Below are 21,356 nucleotides of genomic sequence, written 5' to 3' on the forward strand. Positions count from 1 at the left end.
TCCATCACCTCAAATCAGCGTGTTGCTACGGGTTACCACCTGTTGGTATTATGGTCTGCCGGATGTGAGCGGGAGGTGGCTCGCTGTAAAAAAGCCTGACAGAGGTTTCAGCAGATGTGAGGACAAAGTGACAGGTTTCTGCTGCGACGCCTCTGACCAGACTGATGACTGACAGGAAGTGCTGCTGTCTACACCCGGAACAACGCCATGAACAATCACAATAATAACAACAACAACAGCAGGTATTAACAATACTAGGATTACATTTACACAAGTGGTGAAGAGGAGCTTGAACACAGTGGAGCAATAAATCAAGCACAGACTGACGTCTATGACGACGACGACGACGACATCTACACCATGACATCGTCTGCGACTGTCATATGCAAGCTTCGTTGTCTCGATACGGAAATGAAGAACACTCTATTTACATCTTTTGACTGGCCTATGCTAACACTTCCCACCCACTACCATTCATTGTGCTAAGCTAACTAGCACGCATCTCCATCTTCTCGTCTGTCCCTGGAAACGCAGGACAATAAGAGACTTTCCTTACATGTGGGCGTGTCCTTTAAGGAAAGTGCGAATGAGTAAGCGTCCATATTTGACCTGCTGCCGTGAGACGGATAAAACCTTCATCATCGAAACAGAACTCCAGTGGACATGTTGAAGCCGTGTTGGCCAACTCTTTTTTGGGGGAGCCACCTTTTACCATCAGCAGCCTGACCACAAAAGCACAATGTGTTCATGAATTAAACTTTCCAACCCTTCGCACTGCAGCACCACTGCACCTTTAATAAAGAGCAGCTTGGTGCTCTGGACATCTTGTCGGTGTGACATTCAGGCCAGAAACTGCATGACTTTGTCTGAGCCTCAGGTTCTGGAGCCTGACTGCACCGTGTGCACAAACATGGCAGAGACGGTGAGGGATCTAGAGGGAGAGTTCATGTTTTTGGGGAACTTAGTTTGCAAGAGTGGAACAAGAACATAGACATCATCCTGCAGTTAGCACGCAGCTAACCAAGCTTAGCATGGAGCTGCAACAGCTGGAGTTTAAAAATACACATATCAGCACCTCTTAAGCTCTCTGATTAACACGTTTGTTTAATCCGCCAGGAACCGGGCTGTAAAAATGCCAGTCATGTGTCGGATTATCAACCGAGCACTTTTGTCATCCGATCATGTAACTTAAACTAAACATGAGCGCATGACAGTTTGTGTTCACATTATTTTTGTGGTGACGGAGGAACAAACTCCTGAGGCGGAGAACCGTCAGGTCTCCATGCTTCACTTCTTGCAGTGTTGGAACTATTTCTAGATGCTAATGGGAGGGTTGCCCTCGTCAATCGTTGCCGTGCCGACCAGCCCGACATAGAGAGCTGTTGAGTGACTTGTTGCCAAGACAACCACACGCTGACAATTCTAAGTTCTCTGTGAATGCAGCAATAGGAACTTTTGCTTTCCATGTAAAATATTCAGCTATAGATCCTTGTTAAAATTCGACCGTCTCTCCTCGACTGAGATGCCTCACCTTTGACCTCCCCGCTCCCTCTTTGTCATGATCTCTCTCCCTCAACGCTTTCACCTTGTTCATGAATGTTAATTTGTCTTGCTCCACTTGTACTTTCTCTCCTTCCTCCATGTCCTCATCTCTCCGTTTCTCTCCTACTTGGCTGGAGTCGCTCTAAAAATACAATCATCCTCTCAGAGTGATTGGAGGCTCTCAAGATTACCAAGGTGGGTGAGAGAGAGGGAGGAGGGAAGGAGGGAAGGGGTGAGCAATGAGCCGAATGTCCTGGAAGTAGAGCAGACGAGTGACAGAGGCTTGTGAGGAAGCAGAGACATGACGGAGAAGTGGAAAGGTGTGGTTACAGGGTTAAGACGATTTCAAGGAGAATTTCACTGACGTTTTTATGGCCAGAGATGCCACCTGTTCTTTGGTCGTGCCGTTGTAACGCCACCTCGTTTGTTGCCGCCGTCGTACCGTGACTGTGACATTCGAGTTGACTTTTGCAATCTGATACTGCACAAACATTCATAATCCATCGAAACAAATCCTGTTTCTAATCATGAACAAATCTCAGACTGTGACAGATCCACAAAACCTTAGTTTCTTTGAAAATATGTTAGTTTCTGCGTTCTTGAACAAAAGAAAAAAAGACCTCTTGTCTGAATGATTCAGATTCTGAAAACTAATGAAGATTTTGCATTTGGGACAGAAATAAATTGAGAGATTTAAGAGGAAAACTTTGAATGCACCTTTTACACAGCACACAGAACGGCAGCGTAGTGGGAGAGGGAACGGGGAACGAGGATTAAACTGGAATATAAAGAGCCACATGAATATTTCCATCATTTATTCAACTTCTCTTTGTCCATTTTTTTGTTTCCACCTACTTTAAAGTTGATTTTGAAAAGCTATAAAAATGACTCACGGAGAGTGAATGAGAGAGGAAATGACGGCCAGTGAGAAACTGTGAGTTAATGTGACAAATGGAGACGAAGGTGGCGGCGGTGGGGGGTGGTTGGGGGGGGTCAAAAGAGTGATAAAGAACAAGTGTGGGAGGAAAATTAAGGCTACGACAGTAAATGGACAGAACAAAAGAAGAAGTCAAACCTCCTACGGTTTGTGGAGGAGATGTTTGCTTTTAATGTGTTTTCCAGCTCCAGTGCCGAGGAGCCGTGCTCTCCGTTTCTGTAAATCTATGAAAGCTTCATGCCGGCGCTGGACTCTTCTTCCTCTTTGACTTCGTTATTTCAAGCAAGTTTCATGCAGTTTGCTTTTCTAATTTCCAGAAGATTCCAGTTCATTCTATCTTTCAAACTGTTACCTCATCAACTCCATCAGTAATATTTATAAAGTACTACAGTAGTTTTTTTTGGGCTGTTAGCATCTATTTCCTGTAGAGGGAGCTGTGTATGTCGAGGGGCGGGGCTAAATATCAGTCTCTGGAATTTCCTGAAATTTAAAGGTAATAATAAGGGATTCCATTTATTGAGTTCTTTTCTTGTTACTTTACCAATTTAAAACATGCAAAAATACAGTTTAAATCCTACATGATCAGAGGTCAAGAGCAGCTGTGACATCGATGGGTCAGAGTGGTCAGACGTTGCTACAAACGTGAGTTCAAGTTCTTAAAAACACAGAATTCTGAGTTTTCATGAAACAAAACTTCAGAGGTCTAAAGTGGAAGCAAAGGTCTGACAGAGATCTGTTAGCGTCTCACCACTTGCAGCAGAGCCAGGTATCCAGCGCCCACGTTGTCAAAGTTGACCTTCACTTTAGTCCAGTAGTAGAGCGAGGTGTCGTTGAGCACCTCGCACTCGGACTTGTTGTTGATGAACGAGGCCTCGTAGATGTGGCCGGTGCGGTTGACGCAGCGCCCGAACTTCCCAGCAAACAGGTTGACGCCCATGATACTGAAGATGAGCCAGAAGATGAGGCAGACCAGCAGCACGTTCATGATGGAGGGGATGGCTCCGATCAGGGCGTTGACCACCACCTGGGCGGACAAAACACACCGTCTCACTCGTGTAAGGGAGAGCAGGTCATGTTCCCACCAGGGGATGTTCTCAAACGATAACCTCACCAGACGTTCACTCGGTGATCGGCCGAAGACAAAAATTTAAATTTGGGGACCTGACAACCGACCACCGTTTCTGTTTTGTTGGTCTTGGAGGAAGCCTGTGCTCCCTAATCCAGCTCCTCAGAGCAAACGTAGCGATCCTGTGGCGCTAAGGTGTGTTAGTAGTCCAACAGGAAGTTAGCATGTCAGGGATGAGGTATGTTTGTAGTCTAACAGGAAGTTAGCATGTCAGGGATGAGGTATGTTTGTAGTCTAACAGGAAGTTAGCATGTCAGGGATGAGGTATGTTTGTAGACCAACAGGAAGTTAGCATGTCAGGGATGAGGTACGTTTGTAGTCCAACAGGAAGTTAGCATGTCAGGGATGAGGTATGTTTGTAGTCCAACAGGAAGTTAGCATGTCAGGGATGAGGTATGTTTGTAGACCAACAGGAAGTTAGCATGTCAGGGATGAGGTACGTTTGTAGTCCAACAGGAAGTTAGCATGTCAGGGATGAGGTATGTTTGTAGTCCAACAGGAAGTTAGCATGTCAGGGATGAGGTATGTTTGTAGACCAACAGGAAGTTAGCATGTCAGGGATGAGGTATGTTTGTAGACCAACAGGAAGTTAGCATGTCAGGGATGAGGTACGTTTGTAGTCCAACAGGAAGTTAGCATGTCAGGGATGAGGTACGTTTGTAGTCCAACAGGAAGTTAGCATGTCAGGGATGAGGTATGTTTGTAGTCCAACAGGAAGTTAGCATGTCAGGGATGAGGTATGTTTGTAGACCAACAGGAAGTTAGCATGTCAGGGATGAGGTATGTTTGTAGTCCAACAGGAAGTTAGCATGTCAGGGATGAGGTATGTTTGTAGACCAACAGGAAGTTAGCATGTCAGGGATGAGGTATGTTTGTAGACCAACAGGAAGTTAGCATGTCAGGTCAGTGCACGTAGAGAATGTTCCTGCTCGTTCCGTGTTCTAATGGCTAACCGCCACTCAACAGTTAGCTGTCGGCCAGCCACCACTGAACTCTCGGGCAAGTCTGCACAGACTGACAGTGAAGCTCAGGTGGGTGGGAGGGATCAGGTACTGATCAGAGGAAACCTAATGTTGCCACTGGAGGAAACACAACCTGCCCTCCTCAATGTACCCACAATGCACTTCTCCAACCTAGAATGCCATGCGGGGTGCGGTGCAGTCACAAACACAGAAGCATACTTTTGATCTGGACTGAGTCACAGCAGCGCTAAGGAGCAGACTTCTTACACTGCAAGCAACACAGTCCTGAACTTCACCAGAGGCAGAGCTAGCGTCCTGCAAACATCCCAGTCTCTTCCCCTCAGTGTGTTTCACTCTATTCAATAAGGAAAAGTGAACTTTTCTCCAAGTTTGACAACTTTGGACTCAAGAAACTGTTGAAAATATAAAGTTTGTTTATCACACAATCAGGAAAGTCCTCCAAAAAACTCCGAAGCACAATTCAGAAAGCTTTATCGTCATGGTTAGCTCTGCATACAAGCTCCACTGGTGCTCCTCTGTTGTGCAAATCAAGCTAGAAAGAAAACTTGAGACAAAAATACAACAACAGAAAAACAGACCTATAATTTAGATAAGAAATACAACCACAAGGCACTAAACTTACACACGTCAGGAAACCCAGACAAAAACCTGCGGGAGGCACCAAGCTGGAGAGCAGTGGCGCCATCTTGCTTTAGCTTTAATCTGAAGTTTTCATCCTCGACTTGAATTTAGGCTTCATAGAACAGTTTCAGCAGTCCAAATGAAACCCTATCAGTGTGTTTTCCAGATCATCTGCCGACTGAAATAACTACGGATGTTCTAACCAGAATCCCCATTGCCAGTTTTTTGCAGGACTCTGCCTGTAACACTGATGACATTTCTAACCAAAACTTTATGGACATGCAATTGAATACTGAGACACAAGTAAACCAATACTTTCTGAAAGAGAACAAAAAAGGAATGAATGAACAGGAATGGACAGTGTCCGTGAGCTTCAAGCTAAACATACGTGGCTGGTTCTTCCTGGAGTCACTAAGAAGTGACGCAGGAGGAGAAACTTCTTAGCGAGCTGAGGACTCCTGAGAGAGAGTGCTGGGAAGCTAAAAGCCCACTTCAAGGGACTACTTGGCATCTTACTAAAACGAAATTTATTCTCCATCCCTCCCTCTGCCTGTTGATGCTCATCAAGAGTTCTGCTGTTGTAAGAAATATCTTAAACGTGAGTTGTGTGACTGAATGTAGCACAAACTCTCTCCCCAGCATCCCAAGCAGGCTCCCGGGAGAGTAAATACTGACTCTTACCCTCATGCCTTCAAACCTGGAGAGGGCTCTGAGGGGCCGCAGGGCGCGCAGCGTCCGCAGGGATTTGATGGCTGCAAAGTCTGAATAACCAAGTGTGTTGGCCACCAGACTGACCAATGAGACCTGGAGGAGGGAGAGGGACAGAGAGAGAGAGAGAGAGATGGAGGGAAGGTTTGAGATCAAGAGAGACACAGAAAGAGAAACAGAAGAGAGAAGCAGGACATTTAAAATCTAGACTAATGAAAGACCAAGAGAGAGAGTGTGACAGGAGGGATCAGCCAATCAGAAGCTGCTGTGAGGAGAGACTTAAGTAGCCATGTGACCAGATTCCTGCAGAGGAGATGAATAGTAGTGTTCAGTAGGATGAAAAACACCTGAATCATTTGACAAACAGAATTTTGACCTGTGAAAGACAACCTGTTATCTGCTAATGACGGTTCCTCTGGTGAGGCTGCTAACCGGTTCTACGTCCACGTCAGCAGAACCGACTGTGGGGGAGAGAAGGATCGTGAGAGTGTTCAGCGCCAGTGAAGCTCAGGATCAGTGATTCTGGGGTCAGGTGTCATTGCAGCTTTGGTTGAGCCATAAAAAGGTGTCTCACAGCGACTGAGATGTTCTTCTTCCAAAGAAAATCATAGAATTGTGTAAAAATGTGATGAAAGCCAGAATGACACCGAGCCCTCCTCAAAGCCAGAAGCCAGCTCAGCTCTGCACAGGTAGAACCAGTCCAGCTGAGTTCAGCTGGGTCTTACCCTGATACCAGCGAAGCGGGACGCGGCCCGAAGAGGGCGGAGAGCTCGTAATGTCCTCAGAACCCGCACGGTGGTGATGTTGTCCACAGAGAGGATGTGAGCCAGCTGACCCAACACAGAGATCTACAGGACAGAGATCCAGCAGCAGACGGCTGAGACACTCCATCAAACACCTAGCAATGCAGTGGTTCTCAGCCTGTAGTACCCAGTGGTACCTGACGGAATCCCAGGAGTGAACACTATCAAAACACTAAATACTTTGTCATGAAAGTACAAAAACTTCTAAATAACTTTTGCTTTTCTTGTAATATTCTCGTGTCGGATGCTATGAGGCACATTCATTAACAGATGCTCCAGCTGCTAATGTTAGCAGCTAACATTAGCAGCTAACATTAGCAACAGAGGAGGCCAGGCAGTGAGGACCTGTGACTCCATGTATCTCCAGTCTGGATTCAGGTGGACTGAGGAGGCTGAGGAGGAATGAGGAGTATTCTGATATCGTATGCTACGAGGAATCTAGCACCAACGATATGTTCACCAAACGTGGTTCTACAGACGCGAGGGTCAGAAGTAGCAGCTCTATGGGGGGGGCAGTCCCTCAACTGTTGCTGACGGTGGGCTGTCCCTGCTGACCTCCACAGGAACTTGATGATCAAGAGCGCGTGGATTTATTAACTCTGTTGGCTTGTCCTGCATCTCTGTGCCCTCGAGAGGCCAAACACAAACGAGCCTTCACTCCTCCCTCTTCTGACCCTTTGTCTCTACTCGTAGGAGCCGTCTCAGATCTCTGTTACTCAACACGCCTCTCTCGCTCGCACTCCTCGGGCGGTCAAATCAAAACGACACAACACACAGCGTGATTTATGAGGACGGCGTTGATGTCTGACTCGCTGGATGCATATGTATGCTCCGCATGTTTGCGTGTCACTTTTCCTCGGCCAAATGTTGCCCGGAAGAGTGAAAGAGAGAGCGTGCATGTCTGTGTGTGTGCGTGTGTGTGTATTACTAATGTTGTTGGGACTTAAGTCTGTTTGCACTCTCACATTGCGGGGACACGTCTTCCTTCGTGGGACAAAGTGCACGTTCCTGTAATTTTAATGGTTGAATTTTAGGGTGAAGACTCAGATCAAGGTTCAAGTTAGGGTTAGGGTGAGGTAAGGAGCGTCCCCTATAGTGATGGAAACCCAACAGTGTGTTTGTGTGTGTGTGTGTGTGTGTGTGTGTAGGTTAAAAAGCCACTGCTGATCATTTGGCCACAGGCTGTTTGGACTCTCTCTCTCTCTGTTTTTGTCTCTATGTCTCTCGCCCACTTTGTTCATGGCATGACATTATTGCAGTGCAGCGAGTGTGTGTGTCTATGTGTGTGTGAGCGTGTGTCTGTGTGCGTGTGCTGTAACACACACACCAACAAACAAGTCAACAAGAGTCTCCATTCTGACATCATAAAGTGAAGACGGTTCATACAGCAGTCGGCTGTGGTAAACACAAGACTGGTATTTAGATTCTGTTCACACTCATGTTTCCAAGTAGTTTTGTCTTTGCCATCGTTTATCTCCATCATAAAGGCTTCCTTTTCTTCTTTATCCAATCATAGCATGTGACTTTTTGTGGCTAGCAAACATGCATCAGGTGAGGTTCAGCGTAAAAACTCACCAATTTATTGGAATCAAAACGAAACTTTACCAGAATAAGAGATGGAATTTGATGAGGTCCTTGCAATGTTGGGCTGTGCTCTCACAGCCACAGTGCTGTCACCAGGCTGAGTTTCCCAATCAAGCAACAAGACTTCACCTTTGTTTTACCAGCAACCTCAGTGACATCATGATGAAGTCATGAACTGACGAGGTGACACCCAGATTCTGGAATGAAATATTGAGATATTTTGGGTTGTAGAGGACGCGCCACAATCAGGAGAAGATCTGAAGCTGCCGTCAGTAACAGAACAGCTTTGCTGCACGAGTGTGACGTGTTCGGTCTGTAAACGCAGCTGATCCTGGATCAGTTGGCCATCGTCGACGCTTCCATGGCAACACTGTCAATATCATATTTCATCAGTTGACTTTCCTGCTATGCTGTCAACACCTGCTCAGTTTGAGCTCTAATCAACCGCCTTGCTAATGGCGTCATTATCATTGTCAGGAGTAATAAATCATCAAACTGACCAATCACGCGCTCGCGAGGAACTTACATCAACGATGAGGAAGTCCAACCAGCACCAGTAGTTGGTGAAGTACTTCTTGAAGCCGTATGCCAGCCACTTGAGCATCATCTCCAGGATGAAGATGTAGGTGAAGATCTTGTCAGCGTACTCCAGCACCACCTTGATCACCCGCCTCTGCTCAATGTAGATGTCCTCAAAGGCCTGCGGGGGGCAGCAGAGAGCCCGATCCATGAGGCTCATTGTGATTTGATTTTTGTTTGTTTGACGGTACTACAAATGTATTCCATCTTTGATCAATGAATAAATAGATAAATACATTTCCATCTAATGAAGTGAAACAGTAGAATGTGAGGAAAGCTATGAAAGGAAGCGTCTGACCAGCGCCCCAGAGCTGAGCAGGATCATGAAGATGATGAAGGACTCAAACCAGCTGTGTTCCACAATCTGGTAGCAGGTCTTCCTCATCCTCCACCAGATCTGACCCAGACCTGCCGTCGTGTCGATGTTGCAGCACTGGAATCTGGAGACGCAAACTGTGGGCGGGCGAGGGAGAGAGAGGGGGGGGAGAGAGAGAGAGAGAAAGAGAGAGAGAGAGGTGGAGGCAGGTGTTCAGTGATGGAGGGAAGTTTTGAGATCAAGTGAGACACAGAAAGAGAAACAGAAGAGAGTGTTTGCCAGTTAAAAATGGAACAGTAGGAGACAATACTGTCAAAAACCTGAACCTGCAACCAGTCTGGTGTTTACTGGTGGATCTGATGTAGACCTGAACCTCCAACATCCACCAGTCTGGTGTTTACTGGTGGATCTGATGTAGACCTGAACCTCCACCATCCACCGGTCTGGTGTTACTGGTGGATCTGATGTAGAACTGAACCTCCACCATTCACCGGTCTGGTGTTTACTGGTGGATCTGATGTAGACCTGAACCTCCAACATCCACCAGTCTGGTGTTACTGGTGGATCTGATGTAGACCTGAACCTCCACCATCCACCAGTCTGGTGTTACTGGTGGATCTGATGTAGAACTGAACCTCCACCATCCACCAGTCTGGTGTTTACTGGTGGATCTGATGTAGACCTGAACCTCCACCATCCACCAGTCTGGTGTTACTGGTGGATCTGATGTAGACCTGAACCTGCACACGAGCCACACACCTGATGTCATTTAACCAAACCCCCTTTTACTAGGTCAGAAGGGAAGCTTCACAGTAGCTTGTGGCTGAATGAGTGAAGCCTGTGTAGCTGTTAGCTGTATACATGCATGTTAGAGGATGGTGTTTGCTAGGAGGCAGGCTGGGCAGGTAGATGCATGCTCCAAGTCCCTTTGGCCTCTCGAGTCTCTAATCCTATTTTCATCAAGCAGCTTTACAACCATAGTCCCCCCCGCCATGTTGACCTGAGCAGGTGTTTTTGTGAGCAGAGATCTGTTGAGGTCACGTCAACGAGCTGATGGGACGAGTTCAGCTTAAAGACTCATTCCTGCACTGCTCCGTTTCATTCCAATGTAACTGAGCACTAAATTCCTAAAAAAGAAAGACAAGTGACGTGAACCCCTGTGGATTCATGTCTCTCTGCAGCTTCTTCTCTTGACTGAGTTCAACAGCTTGTAACCGGTGCCTTGCTCCAGGGTGCGCTGGTATAACGACTGCAAACACAAGAACACGTTGTGTCAGCTTTGTTGTTGCTGGCTGATGACCTGCAGCGGCGAGCGAGTGCTCCATCTACCCAGTTTGTGTGTGAGTTTCTCGCTTGTATTCAGATGCCTTCGAGCATGCTAACATGTGTTCTCTGAAGCCAGTGTGTGTGTGTTTAGAGGCATGTTGTCTTGCATAACTACTGACTCAGACAGATGGTAAGTTTCTACTCTCCCACAATAACCCTCAGTGTGTGTGTGTGTGTGTGTGTGTGCGTGTGTGTGTAATGGGAGTGATGATGACAGCAGATTGCAGCATTCACATCATATTCTCATTTATTTCATGGCTGCAGGGAAGTGAACAAGAACTGTACTTAACTCATCATTTTCCCCATTCAGAATTCCATTCAAGTTTCTATAGATTTAGAGAAACCTGAAGGCACGTGTCCAATAAATCCACATGCGTTCATTGTTTCGTGCTTTAATTTGTAGAAATGTAACCTGAAGTGATTCCTGTTTGTTTTGGATTAGTGCCAGCATCTCCAGACTCCCTCCATGTGTCTGTGATGGAGAAGCTCAACGTGACATTCACTCCTCATCAAGACTGGGAGCTTCAGAGTGATGGAGCGATGCTGACGGGCCCTGGAGCATGCCATGTTGAAGAAGTCAGGATATTCAAGAGGAGAAAATGTTTTCTGGATGAAATCAAATCCTGCGTTTGATATCATTTATGATCCAGATTAGAAATTCATACAAAATTCTTTACAGATGATGTGGTTTCCATGCTCTCACATTTCAGCTACAGAAAGGATGTTTTTTTAATTGCTAAACTGTCACAGAAAATGTAGCGCACTGCAGAAGTTATGTTCCCATTTACCTTTATTTGGATGCTCAAGTATTTCCTTGCAAGTCCAAGTCATGTCTCACCCTTCATTACAAATGAAGCATAATAAGTAAATAGAAGTGCTGGGGACTGTTATTTACGTGATAACACCTGAATGCAACAAAGTGGCTATTTGTTAGCTTTCATATGGTGAATATTCACAAAGCCTTGCTAATGATGGAGGACTTCAAACAAACATCACCGGGAAAATAAGCAAAAGGGCACTAAAATCAAATCTTGACACTCATCAATAATGAGAGTCAAACTGTTTGATAATGTATTTATAGGGACAGCCCGGTGGAGCAGTGGTCCTCCCTGTGGCCCCCATCAAGAAGGTTGTGGGTGGAGCCCCGGCTGCAGCACGGGGTCTTTCTGGGTGAGTCTCCATGTTCTCCTGTTCCTGCTGGGTTCTCTCTGGTACTCCAGCTTCCTCCACAGTCCAAAGACATCAAGAGGGACCAGGTTAATCCAGACTCTAAATTGACCGTAGGCGTGGCTGGGAGAGCCAATGGTTGTCTGTCTCTATGTGTTGGCCCTGCCATGGACTGGTGACCTGTCCAGGGGGAAGGCTGCTGGGATAGGCTCCACCCCCACCACCCTCAACAGGAGGAGAGGGGGAAGATGGAGGGATGAATGGATGGTTGAATGGATGATGGATGAATGGATGATGGATGGTTGAATGGTTGGATGGATGGATGGATGGATGAATGGATGATGGATGATGGATGGTTGAATGGTTGGATGGATGGATGGTTGAATGGTTGGATGGATGGTTGAATGGATGATGGATGAATGGATGATGGATGGTTGGATGGATGGATGGTTGAATGGATGATGGATGGTTGAATGGTTGGATGGATGGTTGAATGGATGATGGATGAATGGATGATGGATGGTTGAATGGTTGGATGGATGGATGGTTGAATGGATGATGGATGGTTGAATGGATGATGGATGGTTGAATGGTTGGATGGATGGATGGTTGAATGGTTGGATGGATGATGGATGGTTGATGGATGGATGGTTGAATGGATGATGGATGGATGATGGATAGCTGGATGATGGATGGATGATGGATGGTTGGATGTTTGATGGATGATGGATGGTTGGATGATGGACAGTTGGATGATGGATAGTTGGATGATGGATGGATGGATGATGGATGGATGATGGTTGGATGGATGGATGGATGATGGATGGATGGATGATGGATGGATGGATGATGGATGGTTGGATGAATGATGGATGGATGACGGATGGATGGATGATGGATGATGGATGACGGATGGATGGATGATGGATGGATGGATGATGGATGACGGATGGATGGATGGTTGGATGGTTGGATGGATGGATGGATGACGGATGGATGGATGATGGATGACGGATGGATGGATGATGGATGGTTGGATGGTTGGATGGATGGATGGATGATGGATGACGGATGGATGGATGATGGATGGTTGGATGGTTGGATGGATGGATGGATGACGGATGGATGGATGATGGATGACGGATGGATGGATGATGGATGGTTGGATGGTTGGATGATGGTTGGATGGATGGATGATGGATGATGGTTGGATGGATGGATGACGGATGGTTGGATGGATGGATGATGGTTGGATGGATGGATGACGGATGGTTGGATTCGTAGCTGCTTCATGTTGGTAGGTTCATGGTCCTAAAGCCCACCCCAGTCACACAGCAGGTGAACAGAAACTTAACTCATCATTTTTCAAGGTTCTACCCATTTAGAGGAACAACCAGAGAACTGTAGATAAATGATGTCAATGGTTCAACCCTTTTTTTGCATTTGATAATGTCAGGATGGTTTTAGACACAATTAAAAAAAGACAGAGGCCCCTATTATCAATGGTTCTATTCATGTTTGGCCTGGTTATTTGAGAATTTTTGAAAAGGAACAGTTTTTTTTCTTTCTTTTTTGGAAATGAACATGGATCCATAAATACATGTCAGGATGGATGGATGGAAGCGGTGCTAACTGGAGCCGGAGTGCCGTCATCGCTGCTCTTCACTGATTACAGTGTCTGTCTGCCTCTGTAATTAGAGCTCTGATTACCCAGTTTTCTGTTTCCATGGCGACTAATAGGCTCTTCCCTGATGCAGCGGTTGAGTAATCCAATGACAACCCGCGAGTGGTAATCCAACACTCAACAGGCTGCTTGAAGTTATTATCAATGTGTGTGTGACAGCCCCCCCCCACACACACAGCTGTCTAAATGCGGTGTTCCTGCTCTTATTGAACGCAGCTCAAACGCCTCATCACGTCACCTGTTGGAGGGGTCGACGCCTCCTCCAGCCTCTCGCCATCGATCCAGTATCGAATGCTACTCAGAAAACGCTGCTGAACGATCTCCTGCCAGGTGATTGAATCTGACCCTCATCGCTGACACAACAGCAGCATCCCGATACACACCCATGACAGACACGCAACTCATCGCCATAGAAACCACCTCCACTGACATGGACAAACAGGATGTTTGAGGAGTATTCTATGTCTGACCCACATGTACCTGAAAATGGCTACATTTTTAAGAGCGAAAACCTTTTTTTTTCTACAAGTGTGTTATACTACTACTGCTACAACTACTACTATTACTACTAATACGAGTACTTCTACTGGCCTTGTGAATCTCCAGTCTTAGGACTAATACAGGATCATCTTATCTTACTTCCCTGATGTTGTGGAATTTGGAACTGATTTCTATTTTATTTCAAGATCAAAATCACCAGCGGTGTGTCCGTGTTTTAATGCACTGGTTTCAGTCGCTTGTCAGGAAACGTTGGTGAAACCCTAAAATGTGAATAAACTTCCTTGAGTTGGCCAAAAGAAGCTTTTCTGCATAAACTCGGGTGTAGAAATGAAATGTGTTTGTTGAGAACAAACAGAAAATATACACGACATAAAACATACAACTACAGACGAATGACAGACACGGCTCAGAAAGGGCAGGAAACAAAGACTAAAACAGGAAGTAAAACTACAAAGAAAGCGAGGGTAGAACGTCCTGCTGGTGAGCATCAGGCTCAAGGAAGCTTCAGCATCCATGACTGACGCCCAGACCTTTCAATCTCAGTGCGTCTGGCAGGAGACGGCGCCGCCATCACCACCTCTGCAGGTGCTTCATTGCTCACTGAGGCAGAAACACACACTGACACACCCAGGCGTCCCCTCTCAGTGGCGTGCAGCATCACAACATTAACCAATGAGCTGGCATTTAGATGGCTAATGGGGCAGCTAATGTGTGTGTGTGTGTGTGTGTGTGTTTGAGAGAGAGAGAGAGAGAGAGAGAGTGGATGTAAAGGTGTGCTTGTGATGTCAATTTTTGGATTGTCAAATTCGCATTAAAGCAAATATAATGATAGTTATGGTATTCTAATGATATAAAATATGTAACTGTAGCAGCGTCGAAACTAAGCCTTAAAACTTTCAAGATACACACACACACACACACACACACACACACACACACACACACACTTTACTTGCCATAGCCAAGGCCACACAGTGAGTGACTCATTCACTCAGTGAGGAAGGCTAAGTGGCGTGCAGTACCACACTTGACCATCGGAGGGTGTACTTCATGGTCATTCCCCCCGCCAGAGGGACACATCAAATGCTAGTAGTCCTGTTTCCCCGGGCAGCAAAGAGTTCATGGACTTCTTCAATGACAAAATTCTCCTGATTAGAGAGAAACTTCTTCTTCTGCTGCCATCAGCTGACAACATGGCCCCTAGAACCCAGAACCTTAGAGGCAGCAGGAGGACCAGACACACATTTGGATAGTTTGTCTCCCATCAGCCTCCATGAGCTCAGTTCAATAATGTCCTCCTCTGAACCTCCACCTGTCTCCTAGACCCCATCCCAACTAAGCTGCTCCAAGACTCTCTCCCCTCGTTAGCCCCTCCCTCTTAGATATGATCAATGTGGCGCTGGTATCTGGTTCCGACCCTCAGTCCTTTAAAGTAGCAGGAATTAAACCCTCCTCAAAAAACAAGCCTGGATCCAGAAGTTCTACCAACTACAGACCAACATCACATCTTCCTTTTCTCTCCAAGGTTCTGGAGAAAGCAGCTGCTAAACAGCTCTGTGACTTCTTCACAGCAACAGCTGATTGGAGAATTCAGTCAGGTTCCAGGTTCATCCTAGCACAGACACAGAACTAGTCAAAGGTACCAGTGACCTCCTACTGGTACCAGATGAGGGACTGGTCTCTGTGCTGGTCTGATTAGATCTCAGTGCAGCTTTGATACCATTGACCACCATATCCTTCTACAGAGACTGGAACCTGTCACTGGTATTAAAGGAACCACACTAAACTGGTTTAGGTCATATTTACTAGGTCATCTCAGTTGGTACTAGTTAATGATGGTTCCTCTGAGACCACTACAGTCAGTTCTGGTGTTCCACAAGGGTCTGTGCTTGGACCAGTCCTCTTCAACCTGTACCTGCTTCCTCTAGGTCACATGATCAGGAAACACTCCATTAATGTTCACTGCTATGCAGACGACACTCAGCTGAACTCATCAATGATCCACATGGAACAAACCAGCTGACTATCCTGGAGGCCTGTCTGAAGGACAGGAAACATGGAGGACCATCATTTCCTTTATTAAACTCAAAACCGAAGTCATTGTCCTGGGCCCAAAACACCTTAGAGACACCCTATCTAATGAGACAGGTACCTTGGAAGGCATTACCTTGGAACCCAGCACCACCGTAGGAACCTGGGAGTTCTCTCCGATCAGGATCTGTCCTTTAACTCCCACATTCAACAAACCTCCAGGACGCCTTCTTCCATCTACGTAACATCGCTAGGATCAGACACATCCTGGCTCAAAAGGATGCACAAAAACTAGTCCCTGCTTTTGTCACTTCCAGGCTGGATTACTGCACCTCCCTCCTACCAGGCTGGACTAATAAGTCCCTAAAGACTCTCCAGCTGGTCCAGAACGCTGCTGCCCGCGTGTTGACAAGAACTGGTAGCAGAGACCAGGTCTCTCCTGGACTGCTTCTCTGCATGGCTCCCTGTCAGATTCAGAACAGAATTTAAAATTCTTCTTCTACCATCAAAGTCCTCAACAATCAGGCTCCTTCATCCCTGACAGAGCTCCTAGTCCCCTATGATCCAGCTGGAACCCTTCACTACCAGAATGCAGGGTTCCTGCTGGTTCCTAGAGTTCTAACAGTAGAATGGAGCCAGAGCCTTCAGCTAGCAGGCTCCCCTTCTGTGGACCCGTCTCCCAGTTTCAGTCCAGGACCCAGACCCCCTCTCTAGGTTTAAGAGCAGACTAAAGACCTCCTTGTTGATCAGGCTTATAGTCAGGACTGCTTAGGCTGGCCCTTAGATCTGCTGCTCTAGGCTCAGACTGCTGGGACCTCCCATGATGCACTGGGCTTCTCTCTCCTCCTCCTGTCCTCAGACGTGTTACTAACTCCTCTTCTTCTCCCCTCATCCCAGATCCTGGTGCTGCTGGAGGAGGCTCCAGACCTGAAGAGGCTCCAGCTGCCACCCGTAGCTCCACCTGCTCACGTCCCCGTCTGTCCATCAGTCTCTCCTCCTTTCTCTCTCTCTTTATCTCTGTCCCTCTCTTTCCTTCTGTCTCTCTGTCTTCCTCCATTCTCTGTCTTTGTCTCTGTCCATGAGTCTCTCCTCCTTTCTCTCCCTCTTTATCTCTGTCCCTCTCTTTCCTTCTGTCTCTCTGTCCTCCTCCATTCTCTGTCCATCAGTCTCTCCTCCTTTCTCTCTCTCTTTATCTCTGTCCCTCTCTTTCCTTCTGTCTCTCTGTCTTCCTCCATTCTCTGTCTTTGTCTCTGTCCATGAGTCTCTCCTCCTTTCTCTCCCTCTTTATCTCTGTCCCTCTCTTTCCTTCTGTCTCTCTGTCTTCCTCCATTCTCTGTCTTTGTCTCTGTCCTGCTCTCCTGCTCTCTCCGTCCCCACTGATCCTGGATCTGCTCCACCTTCCTGCTGGTAAAGGAAGGTTCTGGTGGCTGCTGTTGCAGGATGTGCTGCTGATGGAGAATTGTTGGGTGGAGGTTCATTGAAGGAGGGAGGTGCTGGACCTGCTCTACCTGTAAAGTGTCATGAGATAACTTTTGTTGTGATGTGGCGCTGTAGAAATAAAACTGACTTGACTTGACTTGACATGCTGCGTTTGTCTCAGTGCAGCTGGTGATGTAATACTCAGGGAGGCGTGTCCTCCACTGAGTTGGAGGGGTTCTGTCAGTTGCCAAGAAGAAGAGAACGGGGCTGGTGGACGTGTCTGCAGGTTCACACCTCCGGTTCAGTGGGCCCGGGGCCGTTCAGGGGAGAAGGTCCTTGGTCCAGTTTTCTTTGCCACTGTCACTTTGTCAAGCGCCTCAAACATCGTAAGCAAACATCAGAGAAGCCGCGGGTTCCCCAGCACGTCTTTGATGGCGTCACATGTGCAACACCTCCTCTGTGTCCTCCGCGTGGCTCCCAACCACAGGGGGACATTTCAGTCAGACCTGTTTTACTTTTTAGACGCATTTTCATGTGAATGACGTTATTAAGCTGCTCACCTTCTGCTCCCACAGGTCCAGCGCCTGCATCCACACCTTCACGCTCACTGTCCTTCTAAAACGACCTGCGGTGTCAGAAATGGGACCAACTACAGTTTGGCGTTTAATCACCTTTTTATTCTCATTAATGAGGTTCCGGCACAAATTCAAAAAGAAAACCCTCCTCCACTGTCCCTTCTCCTCCTCCTCCTCCTCCCCCGGGCCTTCCACCTCTCTCCTCGCCCTCTTGCAGCATCATCACACAAACGTGAGCCAATTAAATTGATGTTTTTTATTAGTTTCCTCTCACGCCTGACCAGAACCGCACCATGGTCCACTTGGACGAGTCCTGACAATATCAGGAGGACTATGGTCCGGTTGTTAGCTCCAGGTGTTTAACCACTGCAGGGACGTCTGGCCTGGAGGTGAAGTCCCCAGACTCCCCAGAGGAAGCGTCCGTCCTCCCAGCGTCTTCCGGAGGTTTCTCAATTTTCCCTGTTATAAAGGGTTCTTTGGGAGTTCCTCTTCATTCTATTCGAGGATCTGAAAGGATGTCGTTCCCGTAGTAACAGGCACTAAAGCCCTCTGAGGAAAACTGATTTGAGTTCTACAAATCAAATTTGACTTCCTCCGTCTCCTTTGATTCGTTCTGCTCGAGTCACGTCTTCTGATTCTGCCTCTGTCACTCGTGCATCTGCTGTGCCGGTGACAACTGTCACGACTCCGGAGGTTCCTTCATCCCGCTGGTGTCGGCTGATCTGAATCCAGCCAGTGACAAATGCCAGCCTGCTGTGAAGGGTCCTGCTGATTCAGCAGAATGCTGCGGCGTGTTGGGACGGTGACGATGGACGCATCAATCTTCTAAATGGATCAAAGCTCACACAACATCTGCTATTTGGCAGACGCTTCACTCCGGAGTTCCTCACAGGTGCAGGTGTGGTTCCTCTCTGGATCACGGAGGTGGAACAAAGTTCTCCGATAGCCAACATGACTGGAGTTAGAAAAATGCAACTGAACACCAACATGACAACCAGATCGTCATCACTTCTTCACTAAACATTTAAAAGCAAGCCTGTTTGAGAAAAAAGAGAAAACTGGGCTCTTCAGTGCTTGTGCAAATATTTGGTGTTGGTGACTCAGCCTCCCGCTGCACATATTAGCTCGAAGCTAACGGAGACTGGTGGCGAACAGCAGCTCAACTATCGAAAACGTCCGTTTACAAACTCTCCAGGTCATTGTTCAGAGAGCACCGAGGCACTGAACCTGACTCTGCTCCTCTTTGGGGTAGAATCAGTCAGAGGGTCCAAGACCCAGCACTTAGTGACTATGTAGCACTAACTGGGTTGTGTGATGTTGTATGTCTGTTATATAAAAATTAAAAAATAAATAAATAAATAAAGGTGGGGGGGGGGGCGACACTTCTTCTGCCACTAGATGGCAGTACCTGTGACCAAATCACAACTGAAGCACTTTTGCGCTTCCTATAGACTTTTCCTTAATTAAGTCTAAATTCTTGCTTGTGTTGTACGTCACTTTGGACAAAAGCGTCTGCTAAATGAAATTGTAGAATTGTAGAATTGTAGGTGGTCTGGTAAAATCCGGGTCTTCATCTGCTACAATTCCAGTGTGGCGTCACTGTGGACAAGCATGGAGCGTGACCAGCTGGTGTGTTCAGTAGAACCAACTCGCTAGTTCCCTGTCTATGGTAGCGCTGACGGGTTCTAGCTGGTACCTTTTAAATTCAAGTGTCAGTGGATCACTGATCATACAGTTGGATTTTCCTGAAGACAACCTGGAGAGTTAGTGAACGGACGTTTTGAAGAGTTCAGCTGCTGTTAGCCATCAGTCTCCAGTAGCTTCGAGCTAAATACACGTGGATGGTTCTTCCTGCATTCTGGAGACGGGGGGGAAAACGTCTCACAATACCAACTTGTGAGTACCTGAAAAGCACAATACTCTTCTTGAGCGCAGCCTGGCTGTAACACTCTCCCTGTTTTGCTGGTAAACAGGTACACCAAACCACGCCCATTTCCCCTAGAAGGACACCGATTGGTCCACAAGCTTCTGGCTTGACAAAAAGCTTTCTGGCCCGATCTCATGAGACCAGCTGCTTCGCAAGGGTTCCTGTGCACTAAAATGTGTGCACAGAAGGATGGAGACAGTTGCAGATGAACTGTTCCTCCTACTTTACTGTAACCATGACAGACGAGTCCCTGAGACCTTGTTGTCATGTTTGTGCTAATGTCAACATTAGCAGCACGAACGAAACCTCAACCTCACTTTTCAAGGGTTAATTAGAATCTATTTAACAGCTCTTGCAGGATGGACAAAGAAAAGACTTTTCTTGTATTTAGGGTCTTTGGGGACATAAAACTATGAGGACAATTTGGGTATATATTGAATTAAATGTGTATAAACTACATTCCTGACAATTCAAATATTTGTTGGAGGGAAGCCTGGCATGTCTCCCTCCAGAGTGGGACGAATGGAGTCTCTGCAGGTTTTTGGTTGTGTGTGTTTTTTGCAGAGGGTTTTCCAGCTGGCTGGCCTGATTCCGTTTGAGCCTTTCTGTCCCCTCACTTTACCTCTGAAAGTCAAATGAGCAAAATCAAATGAAAAAATGAAAGTGCAAGTTTGTACTTTCTCTTTCAAACTCTCGTGAGTGTTTTTTCGCCAAATAATAAAACCAAATCCTCTCTCTCTGTCAGTGCGACCGTGGGCATGCTAGCTGAGACAAATCTCTGTGCTCTGGGAGCAAATGGCTGAGTCAGGAAGGAAACAAGGTGTTTTTTCACCTGGATTAGTCCGTGCACATTCATAAATCTCATTATGAAAGTATTGGGGCATGTGGGCGGAGCATGCGGGATCCTTAAGCAAAGCAACTAGATGGCATTTGAATCAACATACACCCAGATCCTCCACGCAGTTTTACAACAAGCAAAGTATGTATTGTGTCAAATGTCTAAAAACAATTGCGCTAAATAGAGTTTCATGATGATACACACTGATGCTTGCCGTGATATTTAACACATTATATATTTATATGGTTCATAGTCCCACATTTTGAGGGCAGTTCTCTGACTTAAAAGAGACAAAAGTCACAGTGCCGATATCAAATCAGCCGTGGAGGGAAATTTCACTGGCACTTTGCATATTTTCACAAGCGTACAAAATTTTTCACAGGCTTCTCAACCCTGGAAGAATAAAATCACCTGGTAAATGTCAACGTACACCTGCACGTCATCTGCATAGTGACGGAAACAAATGTTCTCATATAAAAGATAATAAGTCCGTCCTCTCGGCTGTTGTTGCAGCTCCATAATACTCCAGTAATATTCATTGTTCCTATGTTGCAGCGTGCTAGCTGTGCAGAGCTGTATCGAAGACAAATGTCTGTGTTCCAGCTTGAAAACTGGCTGAGTCAGGAAAGAAACCAGCTTTTCAACTGGGTTAGTCAGTACAGGAACATAAATCTTCTTATGAAAGCAGC

At 46.6% G+C, this 21,356-nt stretch overlaps 2 protein-coding genes across 6 annotated transcripts in view; one reads left to right on the forward strand and one right to left on the reverse strand.

Annotated features, from left to right (window-relative positions):
- LOC147241290 (sodium channel protein type 5 subunit alpha-like) overlaps window positions 1-21,356 on the reverse strand; it is a 142,151-nt gene that overhangs the window by 8,265 nt on the left and 112,530 nt on the right. For all 4 annotated transcript variants that reach the window (XM_086191509.1, XM_086191510.1, XM_086191511.1 and 1 more), the window contains 4 exons: window positions 9,182-9,336; window positions 8,831-9,004; window positions 5,891-6,013; window positions 3,228-3,503 (listed from right to left, as the gene is read on the reverse strand). In XM_086191509.1, coding sequence (XP_086047635.1) covers window positions 3,228-3,503; window positions 5,891-6,013; window positions 8,831-9,004; window positions 9,182-9,336 — 728 coding nt within the window. The remainder of the gene's footprint in view (window positions 1-3,227; window positions 3,504-5,890; window positions 6,014-8,830; window positions 9,005-9,181; window positions 9,337-21,356) is intronic.
- On the forward strand, window positions 10,265-17,364 carry LOC147241291 (uncharacterized). 2 transcript variants are annotated; one of them, XM_086191513.1, is made up of 5 exons: window positions 10,265-10,539; window positions 10,968-11,101; window positions 11,607-11,695; window positions 13,593-13,706; window positions 16,806-17,364. In XM_086191513.1, the coding sequence occupies exons 2-5, from the start codon at window positions 11,003-11,005 to the stop codon at window positions 16,837-16,839; spliced, it is 336 nt and encodes a 111-aa protein (XP_086047639.1). In that variant the 5' UTR covers window positions 10,265-10,539; window positions 10,968-11,002; the 3' UTR covers window positions 16,840-17,364. The 2 variants fall into 2 exon arrangements, 1 of the variants encoding a protein (XP_086047639.1); XR_015110916.1 differs by lacking the exon at window positions 13,593-13,706 and having other exon boundaries at window positions 10,968-11,695.

The sequence above is a fragment of the Aulostomus chinensis genome, chromosome 21, assembly GCF_037954235.1.
Source record: "Aulostomus chinensis isolate RoL2024-O1b breed Wild chromosome 21, RoL_Achi_v1.0, whole genome shotgun sequence".
Taxonomy (NCBI): Eukaryota; Metazoa; Chordata; class Actinopteri; order Syngnathiformes; family Aulostomidae; genus Aulostomus; species Aulostomus chinensis.